The 18,184-nt window shown below is 41.6% G+C and overlaps 1 protein-coding gene across 6 annotated transcripts in view; it reads right to left on the bottom strand.

The window, feature by feature from the left end:
- CPS1 (carbamoyl-phosphate synthase 1) overlaps window positions 1-18,184 on the bottom strand; it is a 113,763-nt gene that overhangs the window by 62,891 nt on the left and 32,688 nt on the right. For all 6 annotated transcript variants that reach the window (XR_014948375.1, XR_014948376.1, XM_085553501.1 and 3 more), the window contains 11 exons: window positions 15,282-15,426; window positions 14,141-14,230; window positions 13,381-13,437; window positions 11,035-11,127; window positions 8,133-8,222; window positions 6,938-7,066; window positions 6,287-6,393; window positions 5,825-5,966; window positions 4,173-4,250; window positions 2,569-2,667; window positions 1,811-1,906 (listed from right to left, as the gene is read on the bottom strand). Coding sequence is in view for 4 of the 6 variants with exons in the window: in XM_085553501.1 (XP_085409627.1) it covers window positions 1,811-1,906; window positions 2,569-2,667; window positions 4,173-4,250; window positions 5,825-5,966; window positions 6,287-6,393; window positions 6,938-7,066; window positions 8,133-8,222; window positions 11,035-11,127; window positions 13,381-13,437; window positions 14,141-14,230; window positions 15,282-15,426 (1,126 nt within the window). In the remaining 2 variants the exon portion in view is untranslated. The remainder of the gene's footprint in view (window positions 1-1,810; window positions 1,907-2,568; window positions 2,668-4,172; window positions 4,251-5,824; window positions 5,967-6,286; window positions 6,394-6,937; window positions 7,067-8,132; window positions 8,223-11,034; window positions 11,128-13,380; window positions 13,438-14,140; window positions 14,231-15,281; window positions 15,427-18,184) is intronic.

An 18,184-nucleotide genomic window follows, 5' to 3' on the forward strand; every position in this document is an offset into this window, starting at 1 on the left:
CTAAGAAAGAAAAACAGAAACTTTCAGAACAAACAGAAATGAAAACAGAAATACTCAAAGATAAACCTTCCTTAAAAACGTGTAGAAGGACAGAAGAACGAAATCCTCACAGAAAATATTTCAGTTTTAGACTAATAACTCCGTTGGTTTTCATGTCACTGTGGAAGGAGAAGGGTAGTTCAGTGACCAAATCATTCTTCTCTAAGAAAGCACTCAAATTCACAGCTCCACTTCTACTGTAATGAACAGGGGAGAGGGAAGCTACATGACTCTCCAGCAAGATGGCCTATCTGTATATCATCACTTTCTTTCCTGCTTACCTGGGGCAAGGTGTCTTAAGGACCATCTTAAGGCAGAGATGAAGAAAATAATTAACGAGCAGAATTAATGCCGCCAGGGTCAGTGATTAAGAATGCTAGATTTTAATCCAGTTCCTGTTTGCCTTTGCAACATTTTCCTCTAACTTCTGCTGTTTGTTTTTTTGTTTTATTAAGTACACTGCAATCTGCACAATAGATACCCATTCTAACTGGAGAATTTCCTCATAATCTAATTAAAATAGTTAAATAACAATACTTCAGAGCACTGCACTCCTCATTTTATGTAATATCCACCTACACTCAGAATAGCTGGGAAAAGCCCCAGTGCAAGTTATCAAGAAAGCTTGCAGTTGACCACAGCCTGGTCTCTGCTGTTCACAGATGCTTCCAGGCTTCACTCTTCAGGGTATCTTCCCACCTTCGATAAGCATTCTTGCAAATACAAGTTCACTGACAGGGGCAGTCCCAGCTCCACAAGGTCTTAGTCCTAGATAAGGGTGCACACATAACTGTGAAGGACTGAATGTAAACAGCAGCACCTTCTTATAAGAAGTTGGCATCCAACAGACTCAGAATTACAGAAGTAGACAGAGCGAATCCGAGCATCCAGCAGTGAGAATCCATATTGATTATTTAGAAGAAAATAAAAATCAGATGTCTAGAAGAAAGACATCTCTTTTCTGTCTCCTGTTAATTGTCCCTTTTCTTTCCCATCCATGCTCTGGTAGCCACTGCCTTCTCTCCTGCATGCGGCTGTAAATCACATTGCCAGAGGCAAGGTCAGGAAGAGCAAGTGCTGCTCCTGGAATGGTTGATTAGCCTACAGCAGATCAGAGCTGGTAGATGGTGGCCACAGGAGAGGAAAGGGCACTGTGGGAGGTCAAGCGAGGGATGTTTATCATTAAGGAGCACTTTCATCCACAAACTGGAGGTAAATTTGAAGGACTAAAGAGAAAAGAAGGGAGAGAGGTGCCTCTTTTCTAACTCAGGTCATTATCTGCACTCACCTTCTCTGTCATCCCCTACTCCTAAACTTGTTCTTATCTTCCTGAAAACACTGTCATTTCACACTAATAGCCAGCAACAGCAATACAGAGCACAAAGCATATACAATACACGATGCACTATATTATTAGGACCAACCTAGATGGACCACAGATTATATTTAAGGTTACTGTAAATGATTTATTTATTTTCCCCCCTTTGCTGACTTCAAGATCAGCACAGGAATAGAATAGCCATGACTTAAGTTAGAGCAGTTCACAATTACCACCTTCTCTGAAGGCAGCTACTACAACTGCTCAGATTGCTGGTCAACTCAGATCACTCAACCAACAAATTCACAAACAAAAAATGGCTAAACGTTCCCAAAGCCATTTCTTCTTACCAGCTTCCCTACCCATGTGGTACCACAGTTGGATAGGCATAGCTCTCTGTGAGAAAGCAAAGTACGTCAAGTTAGGTTAGAATTTTTCCAGTATCCTTCTCACCTTCAGGGCTTTCACAGCCTGAGATCCAGAGTAATCAAATTCCCCTGCCTGACCGATCGACAGACCCCCAGATCCTAGAATGAGAACTTTGGAGACCTACAGGTGTGAAACAGAATGGACAAAGTCAATATCGTGGTGGAAGTGTTGAAATAGTGACTGTGCAGCATAGAACAGCCTCAAATTAGAGAACACATGTTCTAAAAAGAGAATAAAAGTCACCTCCAAAAACACTGCAGTTGTAATCCTAAAGGTATTTCTCCAGGACTTCCCCCATAACTCTTTGGATTTAAAAACATGATTTGCATATAAGGCATGCAACAAACACATCCAATGTAACATACTTAAAGAGATCCGTGCCTCATTTTAGCTGCCCACAGAGTCCAGCTGCTTTCTAAGATAGCAATACTTTATGAAATTCAACTCATGCTAGAAATTTCAGACTTCTTTGCTAAGCATCAGAAAGCATCAACATTATGATGCTGAGACAAAACATCATGGCCAGATTATCCCCGGGCACTTGATATGCTGCTGGGAGTGCCCCCTTCTTGGGAGAACTAGAAAGAAAATTACATGTCACATCAGATCTTAAAACTTTCTGAAAGAAAAGGGAGTCAGTAACACAGCAAGAAAAACCTTTTGTAAAGGAGGCCTCCTTCCACGGTCTGCTTCTTATGCCACTTTGTATGGTGGATTCAGCAGGAACCAGCAAGCTCCTAGCCTCACAGACAGGCAGGAATGAAGAGCATCTGTACACTGACCTCCACTCTAGAAGCTGTTGCTCCAGCCTTGGGCAGGACCGAAGCAATGGTAGTGCCTTTTCCTCTCTTAACCAGTGAGGTAAATGAATCAAACAGGAACTGGAAAAACAAACACAGGTATTTAATCTCCAAAGTTGAACACAACTAATAACAAGCAAACAAGGAAAAAGCAGGCCATTTATGAGCGCAGGCTATCAACTCTACTCCACTGCCCTTAGAAGGTAGATTTCTCTTCATCACAAAGGAAGGGGCCATTATTTATAGTGACTTTGGTTTATCTGACAAAGTTGCATTCAAGAAAGTGAGGTCATATCAGGGAGAAAACATATAAATCACGTCTGCGTGCTCTGTTTGTGTAAGGTTGGCAGTAGAATGAATGAGTGCACATTGAAAGCTAATATACAGAAAACCATACACTTAAATGCCTCAAGTGAATTGTGTGGAATAGACTCTGTTACAGAGCTGGGATCTGAAAAGGTATATCTGAAAGTCATTTGTGCTCAGATCTCAGAGATCTCAGAGCAGCTGGGAGGGAATTTTTCTCCAGTCTCTATATGCCTCATCTCACAAGCTTGCCTGCCTTCCAGCCAGGCACTGCAGGCAGAGGAGGCAGCAGGACACAGCAGAATACACTCTGGCTGTATCCACCTCCGCACTCACAAAGTTAAGTCCATGAAGCTGGTTGCAGGGAATCACCTGTGGCAAGGAGCATAGATGGGTCCTGCAAGCCTAGCAGTACAACATCTAAATAACCAAATCTATCCAAGCAGTGAGAGTGCACTTACTTGGAACAGACAGCCGAGGGCTGTTAATCTCAGAGAACTCAAGTCAATCAGATTAGTAAAAATGCTCTTGATATCAAGAGATTTACTCTTAAGTTTAATCAACAACGTCAAATTAAGGTTAAAATAAGCACTTACATGTATACTTCTACCTTCTCAAGAAAGGCTAAGAAGGATATTTATGTTCAGACCTGCCTCCTCTGCCTTCCACATCCCCTGTTGTTGTTTCGTCATACTCTGTGACTACGCAACCAGTTGTTACAGAATTTGTGCTAAGTCACAGATGGGGGATTAAAATTTCATTTCACTTGGGAGAACCGGAGTGAGGAAGTGTGAACTCATCTACATAACTCTACAGTAATTATAAAATTTACAAGTGGAACTAAAATGTATTAGAAAGTTAATGATTTTACTACAAAACATCTGGCTGGGATTTCTTTCTCTAAGATGGAACTCTTTTCCTTTTGCAGTCACCCCAGGTACAAGAGATTTGAGCCTGATCTTGCAAAAGCTTAAGCACTCCAGTAACTTCCAACACACAAATAATCCCAACAGGACTCAAAGCACGCACATCATGTGAATAGAACCATTGATCCAAAGCACACAGAAGTCAATAGATGTCTTGCTGCTGATTGTAATTAACTGTGATTCAAACTAAGCAGAACAAGCTTATGCATTATTGGGTCCTCTGTGAGGATCCTAACTTTTCCGAAAACAAGATTTAGGACCAGCACCAACATAAAGATTTGTCATTGTAACTGATATGTATTTGCACTCTCCAGGGCACATAAAAGTAAGGCTGGATCAACTCTCACACAATACCTCCGTGTCTGTTGGCCCAGGATTTCCATCTGGGTAGAACTGTGCTGTGAAAATTGGTCTGGTCTCATGCATAATTCCCTGCAGGATTAAAAACATTTATCTTAGATACTTCCTTGCAAGCAGTCAAGAAAACAGAAAGCCAGATCTCATCCTTGTAAGTACAGAGGGCTAAGGAGCTGGGATGGTTTTAGGAGCTGACAAATTGAAACCTGTTTCATTTCCAGAATGAAACTTCCATTTCAAACTATGTCTTACCTGAGGAGCCATGGAGCTTTTTGCTCCTCTAAGAATGTTCCAATGCCTGTTTAAGTCACTGAGCTGCACATGGCTGAGAAGCATAGTGGAGGCATCACTTACATTACAATCACAAGCATTAATCAACTGCATGCACTTAACAGAGCAGATAGGACAGTCTGCCTGCAGAGGAAATTCTGAGCCAGGCAAAGTAGTAAAAAACTTCATAGCAAGAGAGAAGGTCACCTCGAAGAATCCCGTGTCTTTTGTTTTCCTGCCCCGATATAGCTAGGTCTGATACAGAAGAACTAGACTTTGGTCATGCTTTTTACTCCTGTAACTTATTTTAAATACTGACACAAAGCCTTGCACACGATGGCTATATCATTTTTGGGTCTATGATGAAGCAGGAATGCTGCTCTGAATGAGCATGTTATTACTACTTACATACAAATCTTACCAAAATACTCCATGGTTTGTCAGTATTTGGAAACCTGTACCGGCCCTGTCCAGCTGTAAAGGGTCAGATCAGCCAGTATTGCTTCTTTTCCAAACAAGAATAAAACAGACTGCATTTGAGAGCACATTCAATCATGTTCCTGTTTGTGCTCATCAATGTTAAAATTGCATTGTTCCTCATCCCTCCAACACGTGGACAGATCTATGGGGGTTTAAGAGACTTATGCCATTTTGAGGAAGACACAGAAATGGCCCTTCATTTCAATGACTTTCTAATAAATAATGACCTGCACAACACTACTCCTAATGTACAGTTTTTATCATGGTCAACTACAGAGCCTAAGACCCTCCTCAGTGTCTCTGATCTTAACAGATCTGAGCAATAGGATTTTGTTTTATTTCCTATCCTCTCCCATGTTCATCTGTGAACATCTAGTAGTCAAGTTTTTGTTTTGTTTTTTAAATCTTTTCATTTTTCCCCACATGGAAGTCACTTCAGATTTGATAAATTGTTCTATAGAGGCAACTGTCTGTTTCCCTCCTGGCATTTATGCCTTGGAATTCTATTTACATTAACACACCAAATTCAACTCTAATAACATTCCTGTTCTGTGCTACATAACACAGAATAAATGCAACAGTATGCTGACATGGGTTGGTGCACTTGCAGTAGGGAAATCATTGAAGTTAATAAGGCAGTGTTTCCAGGGAAATCATGAGGTCACTGTTGCAGCTGTACATTTTGGGCTGATATAGACAAGAAGAGTAATGGTCCACCTTCTTTTGTGTTGTATGGTAGGGCTCCAAGTAAAGCAGGTAGGGTCAGGTCACTACGTTTAGTCGTGGTGACTAACGAAACCTGACTGCAAGGAGGAAAAATAAGGTGAGACAGTTTTTACTCACCAAAGGCTGCTATCCACAGATTAGAAAAAGAAAAAAAAAGGAAAGCATGCACTCACCTCATTTGTCTGATCATTGGCATTCACAAAGAGAGGCTTCCAGCCAGGTGGGAGGGTAGAACTGTCGATAGCATAAGCATGGTTCTGAGCAGTGATGACAGCTTGTCCACTCACTGCATTCAGGACGGGCTGGTTCTGTCCTCTGAAAGAGAAAAGGAAAAAAGAAAGGGTCAGAGAACAGCAGTCAGAAGTGCCAGGTGTAGCTAAATGTCACAAAATGACAAATCCTAGGAGAAACTTCACTATCCCTCAGTTTAGTGGAGGCTAATTACCCTCAAAAAAAGCAATGCACATCAGGGCAGTTTAATTAAAGGCAAGAAGAATGCCAAGACTGAAGTAGTGTGACTGCCATTACTAGCTTCTGTAGAGACAGTTCAGAAGGAGGACACACTGCTGTCTGGTGGTCTTCAGCAATGCTGAGATGATCTATTTAGTCACTGGAAAGCAGAAGAGCTGCTGCACCTGTTGGCCATCTGCATCTTGTAGGAAGTAGCTCCAGCTGCTATTCCAGTGATTAGACTCCCCACGCCAATTCCAAACAAAGGCTCTGGGCGATTGCTCTCTAGGACCTAAAAGGAAAAGGTTTTCAAAAGATGTTGGAATTACTCTGTTTAGCAATTCCAGCATAAACCATGCTATGCTCCTAGCCCTGCTACAATTCCCACACAGCAGCCCATGTGAAAAAATAGTGAATGCAAGGGTAGCAACAGCCTACAAAGGAAATTTTTCTCCTCTCCTCTGCCTCAGAGGCAAGGCTCAAAGCACAGCTTAGCATCTCAGTCTACTCCAGGGGAATAAGCAATGATACTTTGCATTGAAGTCTAACATTATTTGAAAGAAGAGTGCTGAAAAATCAGAGCTGCTCTTTCACAAGGCGCTGCTAAGGGCATTTCAAGGCACTGCTAAGGCAATTGTGGCAAGGTCCATGTGGCCTTACTGCATCTACTGGTTTGGAGACACAACTACCAGTGGACTGAGGTAAAACAAAATCCTAGGAAGCTGAAATAGCCACACGACATTTGGTTCATAACGTGTCAGTACAGCCAACCATTCAACAAACTAGACAAAAAAAAGTAAATATGAAAAACTGGCCCATTGGCTATCACACCGTACCTTTCTGACATTCTGAATCACCTCCTGGGCCTTCATGGGATCTCCTGGACCTCCAGAAATAATGAGCCCATCATACTCCATGCTGGTAAAATCATGGTCCCATGGAACTAAATGTACTTCTGCACCTTTCTGGGAGAAAAACAAGCGATAAGGGGAGCAGAAGGATAAATGAATTTATGTCTGGAGGCTGTTCCCCATGCCCTCTTTTCCCAGGGTTTGAGGTGGGATTTCAGAGATTCCTTTGCCAGGGTCAACAGCAAGACTATTTTTAATTATGCTCAGATTATTTCCACAAGCCTGGTAGGATTCAGCATATTTGAGCCACCACAGCACTTGCCAAGTCATTTTGAAATCCACTAATTAGATCACAGCTTAGCAATGAACTGTGAAAGAGGTGTGAGCATGTTCAGCGCGCTCACTTACGCACAATGATTTCGTCCTAACTGCTATCACAGAGCTTCCCCACCTCTTTCTCTGACAAGCCAGAAATAGTCTTGCACATCAAAAATGGGATGAACATCCACATTGACTAGAAAACTGACACAAGTAAGCTTGTACATACAGAGAATGAGGACACCACCTTCAACTCCTCCTGTGTGACTACAGAAGTAAGGACTGCTGCATCTTAGTGCTAACAAGAAAAGATTTTCAAAAAATCCTCAAACTAAACAATAACTTTGGCTGCCAGGAGCCCAGGAAGTCACCTGATGCAATCCCTGCTCAGGGATGACATCCACTTTAAGGCAGGTTGCCAAGGCACTGGTCAGTTAAGTTTTCTGTATCTTCAAGGACAGACACTCCACATCTTTTCTGTGTCTCTGTTTCAGCCACTCAGTAATCACTCTCACTACAAAACTTTTCCCCACTGACTCATGTTTGACAGTGTTTGGGTTGGTTGATCTTTAGACACCATGTGCCTCACGTCTTTTAAATTCACTCTTCTGGAATTCTTTACGCCTGAAAGGTTGCTGGGCAGATCCAATTCCTTACCCCCTCAATATCAAGCATTAAGTTCAAGAACACTTCACAGACCACAAGAATCCTCCTAAAACAAAAATCACCTGTACTTCAATTTAGTAGGGAAATGGTTACTGGAGTTAACATGTCCACCTGGAAGGAAGGCTACTGAGTACACACAGGGCTGGGCTCTTACCAAAGCAAAACAGGAGATAAAGGGTATAAAGCACTGATCTACCTTTACCAGCAGACGGATAACATTATTCTTCAACCCACAGTCAACAGCTACAATTTTCATTGGGTTCCCTTTGCCATATACCTTGACTTCCTATAAAAAAGAAAGACCATGCTGTAAATAACACATCACCCCTCACCCCACAAAACCCAGGGCAGATAAGAAGCAGAACTCTTTACCAACAAGCAGACTGGTGCTTAACAATCAAATCACAGAGAAATCTCCAGAAGTACCACAGGTATTAACACTTTCTCCTTTTTTGTGTGTGTGTTAAAGTAGAGATTATAACACCATTTTATATCTAGTTGATTGCAGCAGTGACAGCAATCCCTAAGAAGGCGCTTGTTTCCATAGCTAATGACAAGCCTTTTTTTTCCTGCGTTTCACCTCATTAGCAGTGAAGTAGCAAGTCAGTTCTCACAGATCATTACAGCTCAAGAGAACTGCCAAATACACGGGGAGAGATTTTCAGCTGAAGTTAAATCATCGTGCTGATGTCAGTAGAGCAAGGTTGCTTCACACCAGCTACAGATCCAACCCATTAAACACCGTCCCAAGATGCCAGTCACAGTAAGACCAAAGCATAGCATGGCTGGCTATATTTTGTGGCAGACTTTCAGAGCATCATGCGCTACAGACTGGTCATCTACCACTGAGCATCAGCTATGTGACACAGACAATTTTACACATCTGACAATACTTCTCTTGACACCTTCTCTTCCAGCTGCTGTTCCCATCCCATAGAGTAAATTGCTAGGACAAGTCACCTGACTCAGTCCTCAAACTGGACCATTTGTTCACCCACACATCTGCTGGTTGGAACTGGAACTTCTTTCTAAAGCTTGTTGAATTATTTCACTTGTTTCACAACTGCAGTTAATGCCAGGCCAGGAATGCTACTCATCAATAAGCACATAAGGCAGTCTTCTTTCTCTAAGCCAATTCTGTGCTTACCTTCAGCATTTCTCAGCTCCTGAAAGCTGATATTCAGAAGTGTACTTTAGATAAAGTGTCTTTCTTCTTGTGCAATCGATTTTATTTATTTGTTTTTAAGTGAGCTAAACAACTCCCTTTTAATCAGCTTCCCTGACATCCATATTTCACAGCTGGGCCTCTTTATGTAAAGGTGTTAAAATCCATGCCCAGAATGTCTTGGTGCTAGTGATGAATCAATTCTTTTCAAGGAAATTTACGACCAGACAGAGGGAAAAAATAAAATACCCTCTCTATAAGAAGGACAAGAATTTTCAACAGTTCCTCCCTCTGTGTTATCCTAGATTCAGTTCCAGGTTGAGTAGGTATCTTCTCAAAGACTGAAGTGATTGATAGAATGTAAGCCAGAGCATGTCCTGTGTGAAGGCATCTCTCACCATCATCACGAGTGCTTGACTGCTATTTCAGGAGCAGAGGTGTAAGAGTCAGGGCACAAGGAGGCATTGCCTTTATCTACAAAGTTTCAAGGCACAGAGAGGGTCCAAGAGAACTGAAGAACACAACTTCGTGGAGTTAATAAATCACCTTCTCAGAACTCCCCCTTGTCCAATTAGACTATGATTTGTTAACAGCTTTCCTTCAGCAGCAGCAGTGAATTTGGTCTCTGCTGTCTTCACCATCATTCCCTTACTTCTCACACTTATTCTTCCTCTGTACTGCTGAGCACTGATCCCTGTATCTGGCAGAGTGTGGTTAGACTTGGAACTGAAGCATATGAATGTTAAAATATTTGTTACTTCTAAAGCCAAAGGATTTCCCTCATCTGTTCACAGACCGGCCTACAAAAAATGTCCCAGTCTGAAACAATGACGTGGTTAGGCTGTAAGCCAACAGTCAGGATGAGGAGAAACCCCTTCTGGCAACAGTGGTGAGAACAAAAAAAAAAGCACATGGAACTGAATGCACAGATAGAAATGACCTTTTAATTTCAAGAAGTTTAATCTCTTTCATTTGCTCTTGAACCCTGGCATCAAAATATATCTCCAAAAAAAAAAAAAAACAAAAAACCACTGCCAAGTTTCCTGAACTCCCAGCCTTGTATAAGCAATGCTAGTGTATAGAATCTACATGCTAGCATCTATTGATGCTGGGGAAAGGAGGAAACAAGAAAAGTTAAAGTAATAAATAAAACTCTCCAAAATATAATAGATTAGTAGGTCTTAATGTACCCTGATTAACATGGAAATAACTGTTCAGCAACTAATAGATTAATTATGTCCAGTAATTATCAACACTAAACAGCTTACTTCATTGTCAGCTTTATTTGTGATGCTGTTTTTCAAGCCCAGAAAATGAAGTTATAAATATAGCAAGACTACCAAAGCTCCATTTATCTTATTATACTCACCTTTTAAAAGCCATTTTCAACACCTTTAGATTAATTTCTTTTTCATAATTGCAGAGTTTATCATCACAACCTTACCTGTTGCTGAATTACTGCTCAAAATGTCTTCATTGGCATCTTGCAATCATAGATCACAAAGACTTCAATGAGCAACTGATATGCTTGTCTGTAGCAATGAGGCCCTGACTTAAGGTACAGAAGGCACTGAGTTAATTCTAAGTTAGTGAGATCCTTGTTTTTCAAGGCTGTCCATGTAGTCTAGTGGCATCTCAGGTAACCAGTTACTACAGCAAATCCAAACCTGAATGATGTTGAAATCACAGACCTAGAAGTTATAAGGTTTAGAATATATATATATTCTAAATATATATATATTCTAAACCATATATATATATATATATATATATATATATACATATATATATATATATACACACACACACACCTTATATATATATAAGGTCTAGAAGTTATAAGGTTTAGAATAGGTCCAGGCTGCTTATCCTCAGAGCAAATGGGGAGCAGTTAATATCCAGAGCATACAGAACTGGGACTATAAGTTCTCACCTTTGTTGAAACTTCTGCAATTAAGTTCTGCTTATTTGGGTCTGCAAACTCTGTGGGTTGACCTTCAAACTCAATCTTCCCAAGTATTGTACCCTGTGGAAATAGACCAGTAAACAAAGCATGAGTGCAGGAGAAGCTGTGAACACTGGAACAAGGCGGTGACAGGCGCAGCAAGCTGAGCATCTGTTTATAGATAGTTTCTTGACAGCTTATAACCATTCCAGCATATTCAGAAGTTTATGATTCCTTCCATGTATTAAAAAAAATAGTTGAAACTTCTTTCATCTAGAGATAAAGCAGTGCCATCAGTAAAATCTCTAAATAGTTTGGTAAGCTTTCTAGTGACAGTAAAATGGACTGCCTTCCAAGAGAATCTGGATTCAGATCCCCAAATAAGATCTGACAGTAGTCCCCAAAGCAGTTTGCAGCTTTTGATTTTACACATGCACTGTGAGGTCTGTAGCCACATACCGTGCATAGCTATATGGCAGCAGAGCTGTAAAGCAAAGCTGAGTGGGAGGCAGGTCATCACAGCTGTTTGACAATTAATCTGTTAAAAATAAAAATGGACTCCAGCAAGCTCTGCTCTTTCCTGCTATGACACCCTTGATCTAACAGCAGCACATCCTACTTCATGTTCTGCTCATTAAAGTTCTCAGCGGAAAAATTCTCATTTTGGTTTTTCCCCTTTCCTGGAATAAGTGGGATGAATCTAGGGTTAACCTTTTCCTCAGCATGGGGACAGGGTGTGCAATACAAAACTTCTCAAGGTAGGAAGAGGAAAGTGAAACCAAGTCTACGTTTTGTGATAACACTTTTAACACACAACATTGTCATGACAAAACAGTTTGTCCTGGCAATGCTGGAACTGCTCACAAGCTTGAGTGCTACTTCCTTAAGATACTTCCGTGGTTGATCAAGCTATGAAGTATCTTTGCCATTTTCTTAAGGCAGAAATGTGCCATTGTCTTGTGCTGCCAAGTGTGCTGCTAAAGCTAAGTTTCAAAAATAGCTCTTAACGGTAGCTGACATTCTGCCTCACCTTAAAATGACAACACTTCACACTACAGGGTACTCCATACTGCTTTCTGCAGAGCAGAACTGAAAAAGTCAGTATCCACCTTAAATAAGTGATGTTCTTGGGAGCCACACACTGCTGAGTCCCATTCTGCAGCCAGTCCTGTAAAAGCTGATGAAAGAACCCTAAAAAATCCTTTCCTACAAATAAGAAATCTATGTTTTACCTTGCCACTGGATTACTCAGCCAAATGTACCTTTAAAGCCGCTTTAACAATTTGCTGTTCAATTCTTCACTTGTCACAATGAAGCTCTGTTCTCACTTCCAGTTTATAAATAGACATGGAGTGAAATATTAAGTTGTTTTTTCAACATGATTGAGAAGTCATGGAGAAAAAGCCACATTATCCACTATTTTATAAGCTATAAACTGATACCATTCAGATGTCAGTATAATGCCCTATGCTGTTTGAGAAGCTACTGGATAAATACTAAAAGCATATTTACTTTGGATGGAAGGAACACTGATCCATTAAATGGTATGACTCAAGAAAGCAGAAAAAAATGCATTGCCATTTTCCATTGCAATAAACTACACTTGTATGCGGTCTGTAAGAGCCGGACAAATCCTTATCATCCTATAGGAACTGATGTACAGATAAATGCCTGTTCAAGCTGGGTCATTGATATTTTGGTCACGGAACAAACAGGGGTACGGGCTTGGACTACAGATCGTAGACCTGTCACCTTAAGAAAAGAGCAGCTTCAAATAACCCATTACAAAAGAAAAGCCTCCAAGAAGAAACAATTTACATGCAGAATGGCTTTGATCACTGTACCTTAATGCTAATTTTCATTTGCTAACATAATCCTGGTTATATCTTTCTATTGTTTGCACTCAGAAATCAGAGAAAAGTAACAAATGTTAGAAATAATCATAGGGTTCTGTCAAAGAAAACCAGCATGAATTAGGAGTCCAGGTTTGGATAACGTAGGCATTTCTTAAGTTTTGAAGGACGAGAGGTTTTATCGACCAAAGCCAGGGCTATCTATGAATGAATTTGCACAAAAGGTCACAGAATTGTTGTCCTCTCTGTTATTACCTTAGGGAACAGGTAGTTGGCATTATTACTACATCAGCTTGGGTTGGAAAACATGCCTACAACTAACAGGAAACCCAGAGCCTTTGAGGAGTGTGAGAATCTGAGCAGCATTTGAAGCCAAGGCATCCCAGCAGTTGCATTGCTACCTCAGGTTTGCTGTGCTGTTAGAAAAATATCCCAGAATTGGCAAGGTTAATGTAACTGTATCTAGGGAAGTGGATCATACCTTGTCACGAATTAACTTAGACAGCATTCTGGTATCGACCCCATACAGAGCAGGCACCTGAAGAAATCACAAAAGCAATATAAGCTTGAGATTAAGTAGCCAAGACAGACGAAGACAACAGATAGACCACTTTGCCACAAAGAAAGTCCCTTGGTTAAAGAGCTCTGGCTCACAGCAACTCTCTTACCAAGGCCACATCTCTTTCAGTTCTTTATTTTCCCCTCCCATTCCTGTTCATAAAAAAACCTAGTTATTAAAATCTTCTAATTTCTGCACTAAAAAGCACTAAGCAAAAGCTCACGTCATCTAATCTCTGAGCCATATTTTGCCTTCCACCTGAGTACCTAACCCTCCCCACCATTACAGGTCAGCGGCACTTTACTGGCACATCCCTGACTCCCACAGCTTTAAGTGAGAGGGCTTCCAGCAGCTAATATCTCCTCAGGTTTCCACTGTGGCAGCAACTCGGAGAAGCAATGTAGGACTGGAATATAATCTAACATGACTTGTTTTTCAGAAGAACCAAACATCCCAATTTAATTAACAATTGGTCTGTAAAGATGTTAGAAATAACACAGCACCATGACAAAGAGAAATGGATGAAAAGTCAGGGAACTGAGGAACACTGAAGAAGCCTAGTACAGAGCAGTGAAGGCATCTGAAGAGATAAGCGACTACCTGCTCAGTGCCGAGTGCTCTTTCCCCTGTTCCCAGACACACAGCTCTGTTCTCTGAATGTAATTACCCTTGGATCTCTCACCTTTTCTTCCTGCAACCACTCTCCTAGACTCCTCGCAGCCTGCCAGTGACTGTACTCATTGCTGTAATCCAGCACCAGCAAACCTGAAACCTGCAGAGAGAAGAAATGTGTCATTTTGCACTGAAGGATCATTCCGTACTAGCCCTGTACATTCCCGGCTTTCACTATTAATCCACCGCAAAGCACATCAGAGTTCAGACATAAAGCCACACGGATTTGATGTGACTGCTCTTGAAGAACAATGAGACAGTAAAACCTCATTCTTCACAGTGGGAGTGCATAGAACAGGCACCAGGCAAAGGAGTAAAGACATCAGCAGTTTGTTCTGATGAGTGCAGCTGGGCCATTTTACTTAGAAAACTCACAGAATAACGTTGCTTCCAGATAACCAAAACTACAAATTGTACTGAATCAAGACAACCATTCTTGTTAGAAAGAAAATAGAAATGTAAGACAAAATGTTTTATTTTGATCCACTTTTTGTTTAAGCAAGCACTGCACTTTTTAGTGACATTTCATTTCAAGTGTCAATTCCACTTTCCAGTGGAGCTGGATTGCTTATAAAAGAGACGCTTCACCTCAGGACAGATAAAACATTTCACCGATTCTGCAATTACATGGTTTTATTTGATTTTTCAGCACCGCCACAACTGCATGGACACAGACCTGCTGCTAGCCAATGTCCCCTGTCACTAAAGAGTAAATACCAGTTCCTGCACTTAAAAGTACAGCCTTCCTCACATAGCTGCCACTTTCCCTGTTTGTGGTTGTACAGGCACACAGAAACACCTCATTCTCTGGCATTTGTTCTTTCTGTGTCAGCCTGGCCAAACACAAACTAATGTGAATCAGAAGTGAATGTGGAGAAAAAAAAAAGGAAGACATTCAGGAAAGCAGTTCACAGAAGCTGTGCCATGTGTATCACTGAAAGGAAACACACCACTTTCAGACAGCACACGGCCTTGTACAGAAGGCAACACAGATAACTTTTTGCCACCATATCTCTAGAAGAGAATATCCAGTAGAAGAAAGAGAAAGGTTAAGTATCATCGATTCCTTATAACTGATATTAAGGCATGTATTCACACACACTCAGGCTCTAGCACCGCCCTTTGATCAGCTCTTGCATTGCAACTATTACCTTGATTCCATCAGACTCCAGAAACCTCCTGAGGCCTATTTCATCCAGAGCTGTTGTGTCAGGCACTCCACCATTCCCAACAATGGGATTAGCCAGTGTAAGAATCTGCCCTTTGTAGCTGGGGTCTGTCAAGGCTTCGGTGTACCTAGGTGAAGAAGTAATAGGAGAAAAGGTACATTGGTCTGGAGTTGAGATGAGAACGAAAGAGCCACCGAGAACACGACAGGTCTAAATTCTCATAGGCCACAAAACAAAAACTGTGTGTTTTATTCACAGGACAAAAGAAAACAGATCAGTGATCACGCCCTATCTTTGCTACCTATGGTTAAACATCTGACACAAAGAACAAGAAAAGGCTTTTGCTCCTCATGTTTCATTGAATAAAAGCCCTGGAGCTAGTAGCAAACTCAGACTCCTGATGACTTAACATTTCATTTGACCCACAGACAACAGCTGGGGCTTGGTCAATCCCTGGGTACTACATGTGGTCAGCACTTACCACCTCCTTCCATGTGGTACAAAAACCTGCCCCTCTCAGTGCCAATAAAAAGCTAAAACAGAAAAAAACAGCTGACAACACAGCTGTTTCCCCAGCCTTGGTCTTTTCTCCAGTCTTCTTGTAGAGATCTTTAGATGTCCAGGGCTGTAATTGCCCCTTCTACAAGGCAACAGGTAGACATTTATATTCTCTGGGCCCATGGAAGCAGCTACAAATCATCCTTCTGATTCCTCACTTCTTCTCTGGGCTATTTTCCCCTACTTGCTCTATCTGCAAACTGCCACAGTACTGCTCCTGCAGCTTCTCCCAGCACAGAGGCCTGGCACCTCTTTCAGGCCATCTCCGGGTTCCCACTCAAAGGGCACTCCATATTTCACCTGACAAAATTCTTCAGAGCTTTTGCTAAGGAAGGAAGGTTGAAGACAACGCTTTAGAACTCAGTAGTCCAAGCTGGTCACAGAGTCCTAAGGCACATCCCCATCTTTAGCCACAGGCAGAAGCCCCAAAGACTGCAGCTTTGTTCCAGAACCTGCCTGAACACTCCTCTCAATAAGAACAGATCTAAAACTGAGGCAGAGCATCTTCCTACAAAGCAGAACTGAATCTTATGATGTTTGGGACTGAATGGAGGATCATACCTAAGATTTTTCCATCAACTGCTGTACCACTTCCAGATGTGATGGGGCCAGTAGATTCTGTCTCACTTCAAACCCCAAAAAGGAGAACAGGGTAAATAAGATCTCCTTACCCATGCACCCGATTCTGCAGCTTCAAAGCAATGCCAACCCTTCCCTCTCCCCTTTATAAGCTAGCATACTGTTGCAGCAATCTGTCTTTCAACACAGAAGTAGCTGTAATTTAGCAACAAATGAAGGTAGCCACAGGAATATTTAGCCAAACACATCAAGACACTTCAGGATGAATCCGCTCTATAGAAAATATAATTTATTACCATCATTACTGTTTAAACAATACGCAATTGGCAACTCCAACCATCTACCAGATATCAGGAAGTCACAAGAGACATTTTTATGGAACGCTGAATTAATGTGCCAGCAGATTAATTGTCACACACTGGGAAACTTCACAAAACCTGGAATGGTTGCAGGCAGATACAGACAGCCCAGCACACCAGCCAGCACTGAGAAATGACATGTTGAATGAACAATGGCTATGAAGCATTTCCAGGTAGGCTTCTCCTGCTGTTCATATCCATACTTCCTGCTGTAGGTAAACAACCACACAAAGTGCAGTGTGATCACAGAACTGCAGTAAGTACACGGCATCTGCACATTTAGTCTCTCTCCCTCACTCCTTCTAAGTCAATTGGCTGTGCTTCCAAAAGGCTCCTTGTTAACGACAAAGCCAACACAATGAACATTTACACATTATTTGTAATTTGCAGATAAGGACAGAGAGCCACTGGGTTTAGCTGTGGTATGAAGGCATAGCTCTGCAATAAGACAAAATGCCCTTTAAGCAGGCACAGTGCCTTGTGGAGCAGAGAGGAGCAGATGGGATCGGGAGTTCCAAAGATGCTGCAAGGTCCAACCCTCCCTGTGCCTGCCCACATCTCTGCCTGAGTTCAGTATATTCCCATCAATCACTTCTTTCACCAAAATATCACATCAAACACATGCAGGCATACTGGAGGCAAACGCATTCACTAAGCTGATTCAAACAGAGTAACATTTTATGGGCTGTAATTCTTCTCTCTTAATTGCAAAATCTCCTCTTCCTTTCTTCCCTCTAATCCAAACAGATGGCAGCAACACAAGGATTTTTTTATTTGAGCAAACACTTTGGAAAAGTTCATCTTCATGCTTCTCTAATGAAAATTCAACACTTCTCCAATTCACTGCTCCCTGGCCTCTATTCTAGACTAATCTGACATTTTAGCCAGCTGCAGCTACTTCAGGCTTTAAAGGTATGCATACGTAAAAAGCTTCTGTGTCCATGAAAACCACCATGGGCTGCATCCAATGGGCTCCATTGGTAAGCTGTTGATCCCTGTATTCAGGAGCGCAAGAGATAGAGGTGTTCTTTTACTGAACAGCAATGCCACAACTGGCAGCAAATCCCGTCACTTGTATGACCTGCAACAATGCTGCAACCTCTATCCTCTATGTCTGTAAGTCAGCCAAGCTCACATTTCAGGAGAGTGCTCTGAAGACACAACTTGACATTTTGTATGTTTTCTCCCTTGCCATATGCTCCCCAGCCCAGAACAGATCTCTCTTTCCACAGGCTTCCTTCCCAGTTCACTAGGAAATGAGCAAACAGCTTCTGCTGCCATAGTAACATGTGGAGGAGAGATTAATCCATCAGGTCCTCCTTGACTTTTGTGATGTGACAAGATTTATTGCCCATAATCCATCACAGAGAAGAGAACCCTGGTGCCCTC

This window comes from Coturnix japonica, chromosome 7 (assembly GCF_054131305.1).
Source record: "Coturnix japonica strain WE chromosome 7, WE-NBRP24, whole genome shotgun sequence".
Taxonomy (NCBI): domain Eukaryota; kingdom Metazoa; phylum Chordata; class Aves; order Galliformes; family Phasianidae; genus Coturnix; species Coturnix japonica.